This window comes from Epinephelus moara, chromosome 12 (assembly GCF_006386435.1).
Source record: "Epinephelus moara isolate mb chromosome 12, YSFRI_EMoa_1.0, whole genome shotgun sequence".
In the NCBI taxonomy this organism is placed as follows: domain Eukaryota; kingdom Metazoa; phylum Chordata; class Actinopteri; order Perciformes; family Serranidae; genus Epinephelus; species Epinephelus moara.
In genome coordinates this window covers 26,088,158-26,105,489 of record NC_065517.1, presented here as the reverse complement: position 1 = coordinate 26,105,489, position 17,332 = coordinate 26,088,158, and the positions used below count along the sequence as shown (strand labels likewise).

Below are 17,332 nucleotides of genomic sequence, written 5' to 3'. Positions count from 1 at the left end.
TCTGAGAAATGCTGCTGCATGCTGAAATGTGCCTTGTGTGTGAACTAAAAGCTGTGGAGCCTCCTTTCCAGCTATGTTGTTTACTGTTGTTGTCTGTTATTTGCTGCGTCATGCATTCCCCGTGGCACATCAATCACAGTGGCTGTAATCAGCTTACCTTGGATAAAAATATTGCGCCCAAGAAAGTCTTGGTATTCACAATAATTTAACTAAGCGCAATAATCTATCTTTCATCTCCAAAAGGTCCTTGCAGCTGCCGCCTTATCAACATGAAAAAGGCCAAGGCTGTGAGGCTTACCTTTTATCCACTGAAGCACTTCTAAAATGCCAGACCTGAAATGTGTCAGTGCTTAAGAATCTGACCTTTTTTGAAGATCTCATTAAATTGGTCACACTCTTATGATTAATTTGATACAGCGCAGAACAAAACACTCTGACCGCAAAGCACCATTCTTTTACCTCAGGACAATGAGAGTGCCCCAACGATGATGAATGAGATTTATTTACTTTGCCGGAGAGCTAGTGGAGCGCTATTTTTAGGTCTTCTTCCCTGCCAGACATGGAAACAGGAATGAAATCACTTAAAATTGCCACTTGTAGATTATTATTGTAGCCCTGCCTCTCTCCACTCTACAGTTACGCAGATGTTAAAGATTTACGAGTGATGACTGCAAACAAAATGCATTGTGTTTGTGCTGTAATGTGTGGGTGGTATTGTCTCCGGGGATGCCTGTGAAGAAAAACAAGATCGTAATTTCAAATGCAAACAGAAATATATTAAGAAGCTGTTGTTGTGCACTGGAAATAATCATATTCTTAGTTTTTAGCTCAGTGCTAACCTGTTTCTCAGAGCCATTCTTGAAGAGTGTGTTTACAGTGCTGTGCTCTGATCTCTAAAGGACAAGGCCTCCAGGATTGAACGTATTGTAGGGGAACACCGCCTCTTCTCTCAGGGCCTTAAAGAGCTCCAGGATTGGGTGTGTGAAGCTCAGAGGGTCCTCAACACCTGCATCTCCACCACCACTGACAAGGGGGTGTTAGAGGACCGGATGTTACAGCTGGAAGTAAGGAGGGACAGGACGGGTGTGGGCTCTCTTAAAGGAATACACCATTATTTTCAGATAGTGGGCTGTTGGTTAATTTAAGCACCCCCAAAGATATGTTTCCTTCAGTGTGTCATGTTGACATTTTCAGTGATTAAAGGAAAGTAGCATTGTCTCAGAAGTGAGAACATCGAGCCCAGTCACTGGAAGAAAATGTTGGCATAGTATGTTTCTGCAAACCACAAACACTTTTTGATACATCTGTATGTTTCATATGTGTCATATCAATCTATCTAATGTGGCATAGTTCTGATTAGATGTTTATGCACTGACTTTGTCATGGGGAGGTGGAGGGGATGGTAGATGGTGTGAGACACAGACGGCTGCCAAGTTGCAACCACTGTTCAAGACCAACAAACAGCAAAACTGTTGCTCAACCCGTGGACCACGTCTTTAAATAAGCCTTTCTTAAGAACTTATTAAGGCAAGCTAAACCATTGTCACTGTCCCCAAACAGGAGTTTAATCTCAGATCAAATGCACACTGACGGGTTTTGAATGTTGTTGGTTTCTTGTCTTAAATGTTTGTCCTGTTGATGTTGCAAACTGAGCTGCTGTGATGCACTTCAGACTTGAGCGGACAATAAAAATGTTATTATTATCATTTCATTTAGAAATTGTGCCAACAAAACTGGGTATTTTAAGCCAAAACATGATCTTTTTCTAGTCATAACCAAGTGCTTTTTGTGTCTAAACATAGTCACACATAAACCACAGTGTTGTTGAAACATAAAGTTTCAACATATCCAAACAAATGTTACATTTCTTTGGTTTGCAGAAACATACAATGCCAACATTTATTCTGGCGACTGGGTTCAGACAATCAGGTCTTGCAGCAGGGTAACCTTAAAGGTAAATAGTCAAGTCTGGCAGTTTTGTGTCTGATTTTACCCCCAAAATTAGTCAAGTTCAGACCAGATGATGTCCTAGTCACCATGCTGGGGAGTATGACCATCTGGAAAACATGTTGCATTCCTTTAATGGTGTGGAAACAGAAATAAAGATATTTATTTTAGACTGAAGATAGCTGTTTTACATTTGTCCATTCACCTATGTTTGTAGGCCTTACTGGCTGCTCGTCAGGAGCGGGAGATCCAACTGAAGATGCTTCTGACTCGGGGAGAAGCAGTCCAGAGGAACACGTCAGCTGAGGGGGTCCCAGTGATTCGCAAACAGATCCAGGACCTCAAAGACTCATGGGACTCCTTGCTTTCTGCCTCCATTCAGTGTAAAAGGTTGTGATCATGAATCAATCAATCTGTCAGTTAGTTGATAAATGGGACTGGGAACTGTCTAGTTTCACTTGATTGATTTCAGTTGGTTGAAAGGTTAGCGGGACAATTAGATTTAAATGCATGTGGATGTTTTAAGTGTGTGTTTTTTGTTATGTTTGTTCCCTGTGTGTTAACATTATTATGTTGATGTAACAGCCAGCTGGAGGGCGCTTTGTCGCAGTGGACCAGCTATCAGGAAGATGTGGGTCAGTTTGTGCTGTGGATGGACCGGGTTGAGGAGACACTTAGCTGCTCAGACAGACAGTATTCTGAGATGAGAGACAAGACAGCTAACCTGGGAAAGACTAAGGTATCACATCTCACTAACAACAGGTTGCCTTGAAGATACAACATGTATCATTTCCACATTAGAACGTCTAATAACGACTTTACATATGATATATATTTTGTTTAGTTGTGTACGAACATCATCTCAGATGTTCCTGTTGTTATTAATCTGTTATTTTCTTTAAGAAACCTGCATTTTGTTGGTCACCTTTCAGTGGCGTCATTTCTCCTTTACCCTCTCTAGTTGCTATAGGAAACACTTGATGATACATCATTAAAAATCATACAGTGTCACAGAATTTTATTCAGTAATAGTAATAGAGCATTTTTTCGTTAATGGTATGTAATTTCACAGCACAGCAGAGACCTAATTTATTGATATATTTCATTATCGATTTAACGAACTACAACAAGCTAACGATTCAAGTGGCTCATGCCAGTGACCAAGCTAGTGTTTTTTTTTAACTATCACAAAAGAAAACAGCTGTGAAGCTAAATGAGATAAGCTAGCTAACTAATATTAGCACGCCACATGGTCCCCCTGCTTCACTCCACACCTAGGAGTCTACTTCACTGGGAGATGAGTGGGCAGCAGCTCGGCTGTAGCAACTCAAATTTAGCCAGCGCAAGCCCCAACGCTGGCATGCCAGCAGCAGCACTGGGTCTAACCTGTGTAATGGCAGCAACAGAAAGTTTAGTGATCTAGCAGGGGGTCAGAGAGGTCCAGATCAAACCCATGGTGGCTTTGTTTGGCTTGCTGAATCAGAGTTGCCACGGGGCACTAGCTGAAGCTCCATGTGTCCATGTAAGGTAGCAAGTTAATGTTACCTTAGTTGCTGCTATTTTCTTAGAATGAAATGACAATGTGAATTAACATGAATAAACATGACCTAATGTAATGTTAATGTTACTTAAATATATTTCCTCGTCCGTGAACCTGATTTCTGGCTGAGTCACGACAGATGAAATATTACCTTTTTTTTTTTATTTAAATGCGCTACTCCTGCACCTACGCTACACTTTTCTTTTTATACACATTTATACCCCAGAGCCTCCCAGTTGAGTTAGATGTACTACACTGAGTGTGTGCATGTGCTCTTATTTCATTCCAGCTTCTCTATGAAGAAGTACTGAGTCACAGCAGTCCTCTGGAGACCATCGCCACAAAGGGGTCCAACATGGCTGAACACTACACTACCCAGCAGGAGGTGCAGCAGCTGCAGTGTAGATATAACGCCCTCAAAGAAAAGGCCAAGGTACCTAGAGAACACACAACATAGGGTTTCAGTTTTTTCTTCTGCAGCCATTTGAATAATAAATGACTTTTGAGAATATTTCTCTGAACACCCACTACATGTTTCTCAATTATATTCCCCCAAATTGTTGGAGAGTGTGACCTGCATGTTGAACATTTAAGTAACACATTTTAAATTCATTGCACGTTTCACTTTCTTTTTTACAGACTTAAAGACTTTATGTGCAGCTTCAGAATACACATACACCTTTGTTGCTCTGATATGACGTTTATGTAGTTCAGACTCAAACAATTGAAGTCAGTAGTCAGGTGATAGTGTTTTTTATAACAAAATTCCACTGTCCACTGCACCTGTTATATTGAGTGGTTGCACCCCTTGTTTCTAGTAATGTCTCCAACTTGTTGTCTTGCAGAATGCAGTCAGTAAGGCCAAAGGGCTGGTGCTGGTCCATCAGGAATATCAAAGGGGGTTACATGTGTTTGAGGACTGGCTGGAGCAGGAACAGGCCTCTTTGGCATCATTGTCCCATCCAGAGGGAAACGTGGATACACTGGAGAAGACACTGCAACAGCTACAGGTAACACTGTATAGTGTTGTGCATAATGTAATTATCATGAGCAAGGAGTGTAATCACTGTACACCCTCATACACACAACTGACAGCAAAGCTCAAACAGAATTTTCTAACAAAGCCTTTGACTGCCTGGATTTTTGGTTAATGAACCACTTTAAACTCTTCAATCACACTGTGTCTTCTTCTTCACTTTTATTTCCCTTACAGCTCCTGCAGGAACGCTGCTCAAATGGCCAGTCTTTGCTCTCCTCGGTGCTGACCAGCAGAGAGAGAGTGATCCCCTGGGGTATACCTCAGATCGAAGACCGAGCGCTGGACACCGCTCAGCGGGAGTGGGGGGCCTACCAGGGCCGTCTGGAGGAGACTCAGACCCAGCTGAGCTCCACACTGACCAGACTGAGGCAGATGGGCCAAAGGTTCCTGAGTCTGGCCCAGTGGCTGGAGGAGATGGAGAAGGTGGCAAACGTCAGACGTCATCGGCGGTCAGACAGAGGCACCAAGGAGACACAGCTGAAGAAACTTAAGGTCAGAGACAGGGAAAGTCTAGATAAGATATGGGCTCTTTAAGGGATAGTTATGGGAATTTTTAAAGGAGTTGTAAGAGATACTTATCCATAGTCAGTGTACAGTATTATCTGCCCTACAGTAGATGGTGGTCAGTGTGCCCCAAATTTAGAGAAGCAGAAAGGAGTACTGGTGTAACACAGGAATCTTTTATTTGAAAAATCCCTCAAAAATCAGACTTTGTGAGTTGTTGAGTGGTTAGGGTTTAGGTGCTGGTTCACGAATTTTGACTGATCAAAGGATTCAGTGTAATACTGGCATGGAAGCTAAGCAATGTACTGCTTTGGACATCTACAAAATCTATTTTAGGGAGCTAATACACCAAAAATCTATGTTGGTTTAAGTGTACACTGTATTTAGAATATTTAATCCCCTTAGCTTACTATCAGACAGCCCCTTCGGACTGTAGCCGTTATCTGTGCTTTCTTCAAAGCCAGCAGTCTTCTTTGACAAAAACAGTAATTGTACCTCACTATAAATGGAGTTGCTGGTCTACTGCTGCCTTGATCAATTTATTATTTTGTGTTATGGTGTGACTTTGGTGTTTTAAAGGGTTAGTTCGGATTCACTGAAGTCACACAACAACGCTAACTAACTAAACGATTGAGGCAGTGGTAGACCAGCAATTCCGTGTTCAGCAAGCTAAAATGAGGTGAATTGTCAGTGGGGTCTGTTGGCTTTGAAGAGAGCTGATTATATATCCCTTATTCTATCCTCTCCTGTATTATTTTCTGTATGTATTATTTTCTCTATTACTGGTATCCGCATATAGTAACAAATAACTTCAGTCAACACTAACACCTGGTTGTACTGTCAACCACATAGTTACTTTAACTCAATTATTTTGCAAAACAACAACAATAACAAACAGCTCACATTTTCTCAACACTAGCTTTAGGCCCTAAGTAGTTTAGAGCTAAATAAATCCTTCAGAAGAGCTTTAAATTAACTCTGCCAATTTACTCACTCAAAACGTAGCCAAAAATTATCCAAGCCATTAACAACCTTTTGCCATCCAAAATAAAATGAAGCATCACAGGGCCGTGCACTGTAATAAATCACTTTTCCTTCCTATGCATACACTTCATTCAAAACATGCATTTAAAGGAAAACAGCAGGGGACAGAATATTTCCCGACTGGGCCTCCTCCCTTTAGAGCACGCTTCCTGCCAGTGTCAGGATGTCAGACAGTCTCAGTATTTTCCTTCCCTGCATTTAGAGGCATACACACACACACACACACACACACACACACACACACACACACACACACACACAGACCCCTTGGCCCCATATCTTGTTTGAGATGTGATCTGTTATCTCTTGTTTTCCTTTTCACCCCTGTTTGCCCTTTTATTTCATTAAAAAAACATCATTTACATTTAAGTCATGAATATTTTTGACTGGGTTTCACCAGCATGATGCTAATTATTCATTTCCCTGTGTCCCCTCTGAACAGGGGTGTCTCGAGGCAGTGCTTGCACGGCAGGGAGAAGTCGATGGCCTCTCCTCTCTGGCCCAGCAGGTTCTGGAGGAAACCTACATCAGTAGTCGTGTCAGTGTTACTGCCACCCAGCTCACGGCCCGCTACCATTCCCTGCTGCTCAACATACAGGTCAGGCGCTCTCTCCTGTTCATCGATTCATATATTATTAGTCTGTTGAGGTTCACAGATGCTTCCACTTTTTAAAAACAGAACCTTTTGTAGGCAGCCAAAGACTCACTTTATCTACTAAAGCACCTTATCATCATAAGGTGCAGACTATAAAGTGATTTGCCTTACGGCAAGTTAAAATGATACAAGATTCTTTTTTTTTCATTCTGATGACATTTTTGGTCCATATTTATTTTCAGAGATCATTTCACCTGCAAAAGTGTTCTCCCAAATTCAAAGTGTTTTCAAAAGTGGCTGCTGCCACAACGGTCCACAGCTGCATTGCCAGTCAGGTGCTTAGGTGAACATCACTGGCAGAGGTGCAAGCTAGCTTACTGTCGTGTAAATAACTACATACTGTAGCAAGGCAAAAGAAATCACTGAAACTAACAAAGATTTCTACATATTTGGACAGTTTACCTGTCATTGGAAAGTTTGGTGGGAAAATGTTATTACAGGCCCAGTTATCTTAAATTAAATTAAATTAAATTGCTAGCACCGTACAACTCTGGGTATTCAGACACCAACATTGTCAGCTCCTCCGTCTTGTCGTCGTACGGCTTCCGCAATGACTTGATTTCCTGGAAGAAGTACAGCATGTGGAAGTCACTGTGACCTGTCTCATCAGTTCTTATAGATAACCTATATGGTATCCATGCAGAACAATACTATTTTTTAGGGTCACCATGAATCACCAGAGAACCCACGATACGATATTATGATGATACTTGAGTCCGGATACAATATTACTGTGATTGTAAATGAGTTGGGATATGCTGACCCTTGCAATAGCATTTATTACAAAATATTGCAATTTTTTACCATTTTTCAACAGCAAATTACGTCCCCAAAAGTTTTCAGTCTGTTCATCTTACTTCAGTCATTTTTATTGCAGCAAATTGTATCTAGTGGACTGAAAAAGCGATTGATGTTATTATTCTAACCAGCTACCTAAAGTTAAATTTGTCTTTGGAATATTCATAATTTAAATAATTAATTATTAATATAATTTTCACCCACCCCTACTATTTTTATTATGACTGTATATTAGGGTTTAAAAAATGCCTCTGGTGGTCAGGAAGTCCGGACACACTACAATACTCTGATTCCTGTCCAATCACAAGATTTTCTGGAAAATTCCTACCTGTCATTATGAGTTAAGAATAGTTAAACATAAGCCTTAATGGTGCCGGGTATAGGATTAGTCCCTTTTGTGTTATACTGTTTCGATGATGGATAAAGAATATGTGAAGCTGTGTGTATTGCCGTTGGGGTCTCTGCCCGCAGTGGGCTTCTCACACATGGTTATCTCTCACCATGGAATTTTCTCCAGTGAGAGTTTGGACTTTGTTTCTGTAACACCCCATTGAAGTAGCTTTGAGAGTTATGCCTGTGAGCCCAGCTTGTGTTGCTCTGTATACTCAGATCCAGCCTCTCTATTTGTCTGCTCCTCTGGGGGGGACTAAAGGAAAATCAATGGGGCTCCTCTGGTCTGGGGCTAAGGCTGTAATTAAACGCTACAGAAGGCAATCTCACACCCGGCACCAGGAGTGGAAAAGCTTTGCCTGCGCTACATTGATTTTTACACCTTCAGTAACACATCTGAGTTTTTGTGTGCGTGTGTGTCTCACCCTCACTCCCTCACTTTGTTCCTCTGTCTCCATTATACCCACGCCCCTTCCTTCCCCTACTCAAAATTGACTCAAGCATGAATAAACTTACAGTCATGCCACTACATACTGTACGTATGCAGACACATGACATCCCTCTTATACCAAGGATGCCTGTAATTATACTGTGTGAAGTGGGGGCCATATGGGCTTGAGGTGGGAAGCTGTTACCTCTGTCTAGTCAGAAAAGGTGTTCACTCAGCACTTTCTGTTAATTGGGGCTTCTCACCACAGGATTTGCAAGTTGAGTGAATAATGTGTCAAACCTGCAAGAAACCCTCTCCATCCTCATGGTGTTATTGACTCAAAATCTCAGTCAAGTGGATAATGCGTCAAAAAAACATAAAAGCCCTCTTCACCTTGCAGTGAAGCTATTGACATTCGGCAGATGAATGAGCAGCGGAGAAACGGGTATTTTCTGTTTTGATGGTTGATCAGAGAGCTTTTGGTCCTTGGTGGCCAAAGTAAGACAGCTGAGGCACATCTCACAGCATAAAAGAAAGAGATACAGACCGTGTTTCCTGAATTTTCCCCTGACCAAACACAGTCAATCAAAGTTTACCAACAACTCTAACCTCCAAAACAAAACGGCAGCAGTTGTTGAAGTGAAGGTTATTCACCTTTTTGCTTGAACTATTAGATATAATGTGAAAAGGGTGGTATAGTACTAATATCCAGTTAATTCCTAAGTTGAAATAAAAAAGTCAGAAAAACTGCCAATATTGATGTTCTTTTGAAGGTCCAGTGTGTAGGATTTAGGGGGGTATATTTGTAAAGTGGAATATGATGTTCATAACTATGTTTTGTGTAGTTTATAATCACCTGTCCTCAAACTAAGAATCGTTGTGTTTTTGTTATCTCAGAATGAGCCTTTTATATCTACATATACGTAGCAGGTCATCATTCTTTGAGTTTGCTATGTTGTTTCTACAGGAGCCCAGAATGGACAAACTTAACACTGGCTTTAGAAAGGGCCATTGATATTTTTGCGTTTTTTTTTTTGTCAGCCGCTGTTGTTCACCTACATGCTTGGCACATGGGAGAGGTTTCAGTTGGTTATGATTTGTAACCTCACTGCAAGATGCCACTTAATCCTTCACACTGGACCTTAGTATGTCAGATATACTGTAGATATTTAGTCATGTGGTCTACCGCCACATACAAAACCTGTCTTAATTCTTTTTTTGTTCTTTTCAAATTTTATTAAGGTAAATTGCTCCACAACAACAAAAGTGAAAAAACAACAACAACAGTAAAGTGTACAACAGTACACTTTATGGAAACTCATTAGTTCCACCTGCGTCGTTCCTACTTAGTGTATGTCTGCAGACTGTAAGATTGTCCTGCCATCGTGAGGTGAACAGAAAAAAATGCAATGTGATCTTGTTTGATTAACCACACATATTGTATTTTGAAACTCAAGCTCTTGGCCATTTAAAAATGGTCTGTCGGCCATGATTGGCCCTGGGGCTGGACTTTGGACATGCCTGATGTAGACTTTGAAAGCCTGTCTTGGCTGCCTATTTTAAAATCCCCATCGCTATGTGAAGCTAGTCCCATTATAGCCAAAGCTATCTACACAGTAACCTCCAAAGTGGCAACCTACACATAAAAATGTCTTTTAATATTTAATGTGGTGTTTTCTTTTGTGGGGACAAAGCAATTTTAATTCCAGTGTTTGCATCTCCATGTGCAAATGTTTCATCTAAACAAGTTCTCTCCCAACACTATTTTGCAAGGGTACCATCACTCCTTTATGGGCTTAGCACAGCCCAAGACAGTTGTGATCGGTTTAAAGAATTAGGAACAACCCAGAGTGTTTTTATCCCTTAATGTCAAATTATGGTGGGTTCAGCCAGACCTTTCTCCAGTGCTGGCATGGTTCAAGATACCACTGGCTATGCGAGAAGTCAGCAGTGTACAATAACTATAAAACACTTTGCACTGGTGTCATACTTTAAAAACAGTGTATATTCTCTTAAACTTAACTTCTGACTTCTCATCCTTTTATTTTTCAGGACACCATCAAGCAGCTTCAGGAGGAGCTGAAGAGCATCAAAGAGGCTGAAAACCTTTGCACGTCCTTCACGGACTGGCTCAGTTCCACTCAGGAAAGCTTCACAGCTTTAACTGACAGTTCTGAACCTCTAGACCGCGTCGCCATGGAGAGGAAGACGAAAAAAGTAGAGGTATTGATTTATTTATCTAAATCTGTACTGTACTCTTGTGGTTAGATGGTTTCACAGTCACAGTCAGTGAGGCATTATGATACAAGGTGCAGTGCCGAGCTTAATACACCTCCCTGAACAGGTTGCAATAAATCAGGCCAGACGTGGGGTATTACCATGGCAAACTGATGAGTTAGCAAGACTCCTGTTTGTAGTGGAGAATTTGAGCACAAACTCATATGAGTCCAATATCTAAGCCAGCAAAAATGTCCTTGTGCAATCTTGTTTTCTGCCAAGCAACATACGGTACCTGTTAGAAACATCAAGTCTACAGATTTCTTTGGCAGCTACAGTATGCTCGACCAGTAAAATATGCATGAAGCTTCCAAAGCATTCAGTGTACCTAAAATATTTGGACTGTGCTCTATCAACTCACTGATTTGGTATAATGGCAACAGTTTGTCTTCGTGCACTTTTTGTCAAATGGGCATTGGAGGAAAGTAGCCCTGCTCCATCACACAGACTGCACTAAAAAGAAAATAACCACCGTCGTTTGCTTGGCATAGTTCATATCGAGTGTGTAGAGGATTGGATGAGTACGTGTGTATCGATCGGCTCTTTATGAAGACAAAGCGGGTGCCGCTTTAGAGGAAGCGTGGTAGCAGGGAGAGACCTCCCACTGTGAAGTAGAGGATGAAGAAGCGCCGGTGTCAGGAGCCTGCTGGCACAGACACTGTAATTGATGCAGTGCCCTTACCGCTTCACATCACACACACATTCACACACACACACACACACACACACACACACACATATTTTTCTCTTTTAACACTCGCTTCATATCACAAAACCTATCCAGAGTACTAACTAACAAGCTGCAGCAAACTCTCTTACCCATGAATCCTCTGTGATTTCACACATTTTTTCCACCACCTTTCCTTATGTATCACTACATCTCCTCTCTCTTTGTCCTCCTCACACACACACATCCATAAACACATTTAAAGACACACACGTAGACATTTACAATACATCATCTGGTGTGGGCTTTGCAGTAATCCCTGTCTGGGATCGATGCTCTGTCTCTGCATAGGGACTGAGGACATGCTGTCACCACATGTGTCCTTCCAGCACTGCAGATAATACGCGAGTGCTCCATCACTTACTCATCCTCCCGTAGTGAGAGCTACAGGGCTTTTCAGTGAGCTGGGATGATTATACATTGACACAAAGACCAGTAGTCAATAGCTGTGTCAAGGGCCATTAGTTGGATTTAGACTTCATTGAATTCTGAGTTATAACTGTAAAAGTATGAGTCACACAGCAGTAATGGTCCCTGTTAGCTAAAAATGTGCTGTAACTTCATTAAGAGCTCAAAAATGAAAGTTTAATGTACCATCGTAAGACATATAGTTTTCAGAGAGCATGACTTTTCCCCGTAAATTAGGCAGTTTTGTGTTTTTAAAGGTCCCTCAGTGTAAAAAGTCAAGTTTGTATGTTTTTTTTCTATTATAAAGCAGGTGTAGGTGCTATATAAATAATGTGAAAGTATCAAAACGCTCTGTTCATTTTAAAAATAGCACACAGTCCTTATTCAAAAACTACCTTTAAACGAGTGGTCAGGACGTCAGTGAAGTTGTGATGTCACAGCTATACAATATAATGGTAGAAACTGCTACCACAGTGCCATTACAGTCATTCCCTAGCTTTAATGACGGTTCAGAGACGCCAAGATAGACCCAGAATCACTGTCCAGTTATAGCAGACTGGGCTTTTTAGGAGGGGAGCTTAGAAAGACAGGTGTTAAAATGAAGCGTTTCAGACATAGGGTGAATACAGGTGTATTCAGGCAGGCAGTATGATAAGACTAGTATTTTTTGAACATTAAAGCATGTAAACATGTTCTAATAGAAACCCCAAATGCAAGTAAGAACCTGAAAAGGAGCACAATATGGGACCTTTAAATCATAAAATTCGTTATATTTTACATTTTACCTGACTTTGTGCCAATTCTTTCATTTTTTAGAACATATTACTTGTCATATTTTTTGTTTTATACAATAATTTCTCTGGTAAGGTGCTCCGGAAAGCATCCTCTACTTGCTTGCTCATACAAAAATTGTATACAGGGCAAAATGCAAAAAAAAAGCAAAATATAAAAAAAGTGTTTCTCCCTCTCCTAATTAAGCCCCCCCCCCTCGCTGCCTTCCCCTTCCATATTTTTAATTTCACTGGCATTTCATAAATGTTCAAGGGCATTTTTTCCCCAAGTCCCTGTGCCGTCTGATGCACACAGTCTGGGTTTTTCTCTTGACGATAGAAGTTAACAGGTCCATGTTTGAATTTCTTATTCGTTATTTGGCATTACAAATAGCACTAGAATAAAAAAAAGAAAGTCAGTTATCTTAACATATCCTAACAAAACGGTCATGTGATATCTTACAAAAATGCACACACAATAGCTTGTATGATGTCCAGCAAATTAGCGCCTCAGGAATGACATTATGTACTTAACGTTAAGTTATATAGGTTAGGTTTAGGAAAAGAAACATGGTTGGGCATCTTCAGGCTTAGGCAAGTAAAGTGACATACTATAGGTTAGATTTAGGAAAAGAAACATGATGATAACGTACCTTAAAATTACTAAAAGTTCACTTGGTTTCACATGGTGCGAACACCAGTCTCCTGGGGGAAAGTCCAATGTTGTTTTACCCATCCACCACCTACCTCTCTATGCGGACTTTCGGTCTGTATACTACTTCCGTCTTTAATCCCACCAGTGCCTTGGTGACCACAGCCTTCCCAATTACTTGGGTTATACAGGAAATACTGGCTCATGATTAAGAGGGTTATACTAATTGTGATCCATTACTTTTTGTAGGTATATGTATGAACGTTATCTTTTAGTTTTGGCCCAACCATTATAACAACATTTCTGCCTGTGCAGATACACCATAATATGCTGCAGTGCATACTGTACATTTAAAGCAGAGAGACTATGACAGTAGAGCTAACTGCTGCTCACCAGGTCACCATAGTGATGCCTTACCTCTGTTACTAGATAATTTAACGGATGAACATGGTTGTCAGCGCCACAGTAAATTTATTACAGTAGATAATGGAGCTGATGCAGAATAAGAAACAGAGTCATTTACAGCGAGTGCACGAGACACTTGACATGGATAATTGGGGCTGACATGCCTCAAGACAGTTTACAGCATAAAGGGCACGCTGTGTTCAAGACCTCATGTGTAATGTTCACCAGAATGTACTGTCTACTACTGTATCAAAGCATTAGTGCTGCTCAGTGATATAAGACTAAGCAGGTTTCCAGCCTTCATCAGTGGCTAATTTCATCAAGACAGATTGTGAGACCAAGCTGTGAAAGACCACTGAATTATTATTTTGTCCTAGCTGGAACAGCTACATGCTGAAATGGACTGTGAACATTTTTTTTTCATGTTAGAATAAATATCCTTTGTGTATTTGAATTGCTTCTCAGTCCTGGATGTAAATGCACAATTTGGAACAAATTAGATGCTGGAGAAGTGTTTATGAAATGCTAATCTTGCAAGTTTGATGCAACATGTGGACAGCCAGTAGTGTCACTAAGCAGCATACGTGATTTCAGGTGCGAGATGAGAGCAGATGTTTCAATGTAAAGTGGAGATAATGAGTCATACGGAATTTAATCTACTGCAGATGGCTATTGCCGTGGACTTCTTTGTTTTCTTTGTTTTATACAGAATTGTATGGAATTGGGATACACTGAGTATCTCCTACCAAGGTCAGAAGACAGGGATATCGGCCTTGAGGCTGAAATGATGAACGGGCCTGGAGCTGCAAACGTGAACGTGTGCATACAGACTCAGGTCTTGTTATATTATATTATCAGCAGTAGCTGGAGGTCTGGGGTTGTTGCAGTGTGAAGCTACTCTCCACTCAAGCAATAATAGACTGATGATGAAAGCTAGATGGCATCCCATCGAGTGGAGGTCTCTGTGTGTGTGGTGTGTTGTGGTTGCCCTGGAAACCCCCGCAGCTACTGCTGCCTGTTAAGGGTCCTTATAATTGGGTCCTCCTTTCATATTATTCGCTGTGGTTTCTCCACAACGTGACCTCCAAGTCTTCTCCACATCTCACCGTGCAGGTGTCAGCCTACCTGATGGGTTCAAAGCCTTTCAAACACACTGCCAGGCTGGTCTGGGCAGCACTGGAGGTGAAGGAGAAAGAAATCACTGATATTATGTTTGAATGTTAACCTCAAAGTCATTGAAACTATGATCGAAGGATTCCCTCAACCTAAAGGATATAGTAAATGCTACAGTTTTGGTACACCAGACCAGTGGGGCAATATTTTTCTTTAACTCGGTGTAAAATGCCCCAGTTGAAGGTCATTCAGCATAAAGTAATGGTGACACCGTAGTAGCACCAATGCTGAGTTGTATTTCTGCTCTCTCTGTCACCCAGACTCTCCAGTCTGAGCTCCAACACGGTCACAGTTTCCTGAAATCGCTGAGGGAGCGGGCAGAGCAGGCGGCGGGCTTCCTGGACGAGGCTGGAGCTGAGAGTTTGGGAGCGGAGGTAGAGGCTCGTCTTGCCCAGTTGGAGGAGCTTGCAGGTGGGCTGAGACAGGAGCACAGCTTTCTACAGCGGGCCTCACTGCTAGCTAGGGAGTTCCAGGACCGATATAAGGCTCAGGCCCAGTGGCTGGTGGAGACCAGGGCTGTGCTCAGCTCCCCTGTGGAGCCCAAGGCTGAACTGTATCAACGGAGAGCACTGCTGGCTAAACATAAGGTATAGCAGCAACTATGTAATTTCTCAATCTTTTCTCTCTGAATGTACTGTATTTGAATTGAAAACATGAGTACAATATGTAAATTTGCACTGGCGGATGGCAGCAAGACCTTACTGAATATTATTAGCTTAATGGACCACATGAGTGTCCTTGCATATCTTAGTCCATTAACTTTAAAACTGAATATACTTTCCATAACTGCTAATCATTTTCCAGAGTATACCATTGCTTTTTATACTGACAGATGCCTATGGTGTGCTCTGGGAAATGATTGACACTATAGTAGAAGACATTGGTAGGAAACTAGCTGAAAATGCACAGAGAACACTGGTGTCATCATTTAATATTGGACAATTTAATATTGTAGTTACTCCACATAACATATGTCGGTGCACTAAGGATGGTCCCTACATTATACTAGACGATACTGATGATACATGTTGGCTTATTGTGTCTCCAGGCTCTGCTGCAGATGGTTCAGTCCCGTGATGGATCCATCAGGTCAGTGGTGGAGAAAGGAGACGCTCTGCTAGCCTCCGTCCACTACCCCTCCATCAGAGACAAAATGAACAGAATGCAAAGGGACTACACTGAACTCTGTCATACGGCCACGGTGAGAACCTGTGCTCAGATGACACTACTTTTGAAAGGAAAAAGTAAATAATCTTTCCTTGCAGGAGACTTGGCAGATGGATTTGCGGCAAGGAATATGATCCCTTAATACACCTATTGATTACATGTAACGCTTGGGTAATACAAACAAGACGGGTTTAAGAAGGATTTTTTTTAGTCTTTAGAATAAATCTGATATAGATAGGAGGCATGTAACTTTGCTTCAGGAAGGTGGTTGTAATGATTTGTTGCACATGCTGTTTGTAATCAGTATAATTTGATTGTGTGTGTTGGCTCACATTGTGTGCATTATGTGGTCCAGGCCCATGTGGAGAATCTGGAAGGCCAGGTGAAAGAACAGGAAGCTTACCACAACGAGCTCCAGGAAGTGGAGCGCTGGCTGCTCCAGATGTCCAGCAGGATGGTGACTCCTGATCCAACTGTGGGTCGCAGCCTGGAGGCAGCCACTCAACAGCTGGCCAGACACAAGGTGACCAATCACATTTCTTGATTTCTTTTTTTTTTGGTGTTGTTCACCGAGTTTGTAGCATATGATACAGCTCAAGCAATGAGCCTTGATTAGGGAGCAAAAGTGCTCACTTTGGCAAACTTTCATCCTGAAGGACTCTCCAAATACTCAGACTTCAGCTACTTAGCATTTGCTTAGTGGTGGGTAGAGTACTGATTAAATTAATACGTAAGTGAAAGTACAATTAGTCCAATGAAAAATGATTCAAGTAAAAGTAAAATAAGTACCTGGTTAAAAAATTACTCAAAGTACAGTAATTTTCTTGTTCCTTTTAGGGTGTTAATAATTTAACTCAAATGTTATTTGAGTTAAATTATAAGCAAACTCTGGCACAAACTGGACTGTTCATAAATTTGGTGGGCTGTTGGATATAGCTTAGTGCCACTGATTTATTTACAGCACCACACTCTCGGAGTAGCAGAGCACTTAGCACAGAGAATGTACTTCAACTAACAGTCTGTAATTCATATAGAAATAGAACTCCCTATTTCTTGAAAAAACAGCGCTCTTATTTTTGCGTAGGGCGTCAGATTGGATTTACAAACTCACCCATTGATTAATCCAGTGGTTTTCAAATGGTGTGCTGCAGCACACTGGTTTGCCGTGATGCCACTGCAGGTGTGTTGTGGGGATTTTGTGAAAACCACACATTATTATTGCAATATTCAGCTGGGCCTATACAAAACATTATGACTGAATTTGTAATTGACTGTATCAGTATATTGTACACACTCATTTCCTGATAAAGAGGCAAACTCTACCTAGAACATGTGGTTAATTATAATTTAATTTAAAAAAACCTTCACAGGAACCCATTTGTTGCTGATCGGACATGGAAATTATA

At 41.3% G+C, this 17,332-nt stretch overlaps 1 protein-coding gene across 1 annotated transcript in view; it reads left to right on the top strand.

Annotated features, from left to right (window-relative positions):
• The window catches only part of syne1a (spectrin repeat containing, nuclear envelope 1a), a 101,224-nt gene that overhangs the window by 13,685 nt on the left and 70,207 nt on the right, over nucleotides 1–17,332 (top strand). Inside the window, exons 7-17 of the mRNA XM_050058563.1 lie at nucleotides 900–1,064; nucleotides 2,165–2,337; nucleotides 2,533–2,686; nucleotides 3,777–3,920; nucleotides 4,333–4,497; nucleotides 4,701–5,018; nucleotides 6,517–6,672; nucleotides 10,400–10,570; nucleotides 15,020–15,346; nucleotides 15,808–15,960; nucleotides 16,282–16,449. Coding sequence (XP_049914520.1) covers nucleotides 900–1,064; nucleotides 2,165–2,337; nucleotides 2,533–2,686; nucleotides 3,777–3,920; nucleotides 4,333–4,497; nucleotides 4,701–5,018; nucleotides 6,517–6,672; nucleotides 10,400–10,570; nucleotides 15,020–15,346; nucleotides 15,808–15,960; nucleotides 16,282–16,449 — 2,094 coding nt within the window. The remainder of the gene's footprint in view (nucleotides 1–899; nucleotides 1,065–2,164; nucleotides 2,338–2,532; nucleotides 2,687–3,776; nucleotides 3,921–4,332; nucleotides 4,498–4,700; nucleotides 5,019–6,516; nucleotides 6,673–10,399; nucleotides 10,571–15,019; nucleotides 15,347–15,807; nucleotides 15,961–16,281; nucleotides 16,450–17,332) is intronic.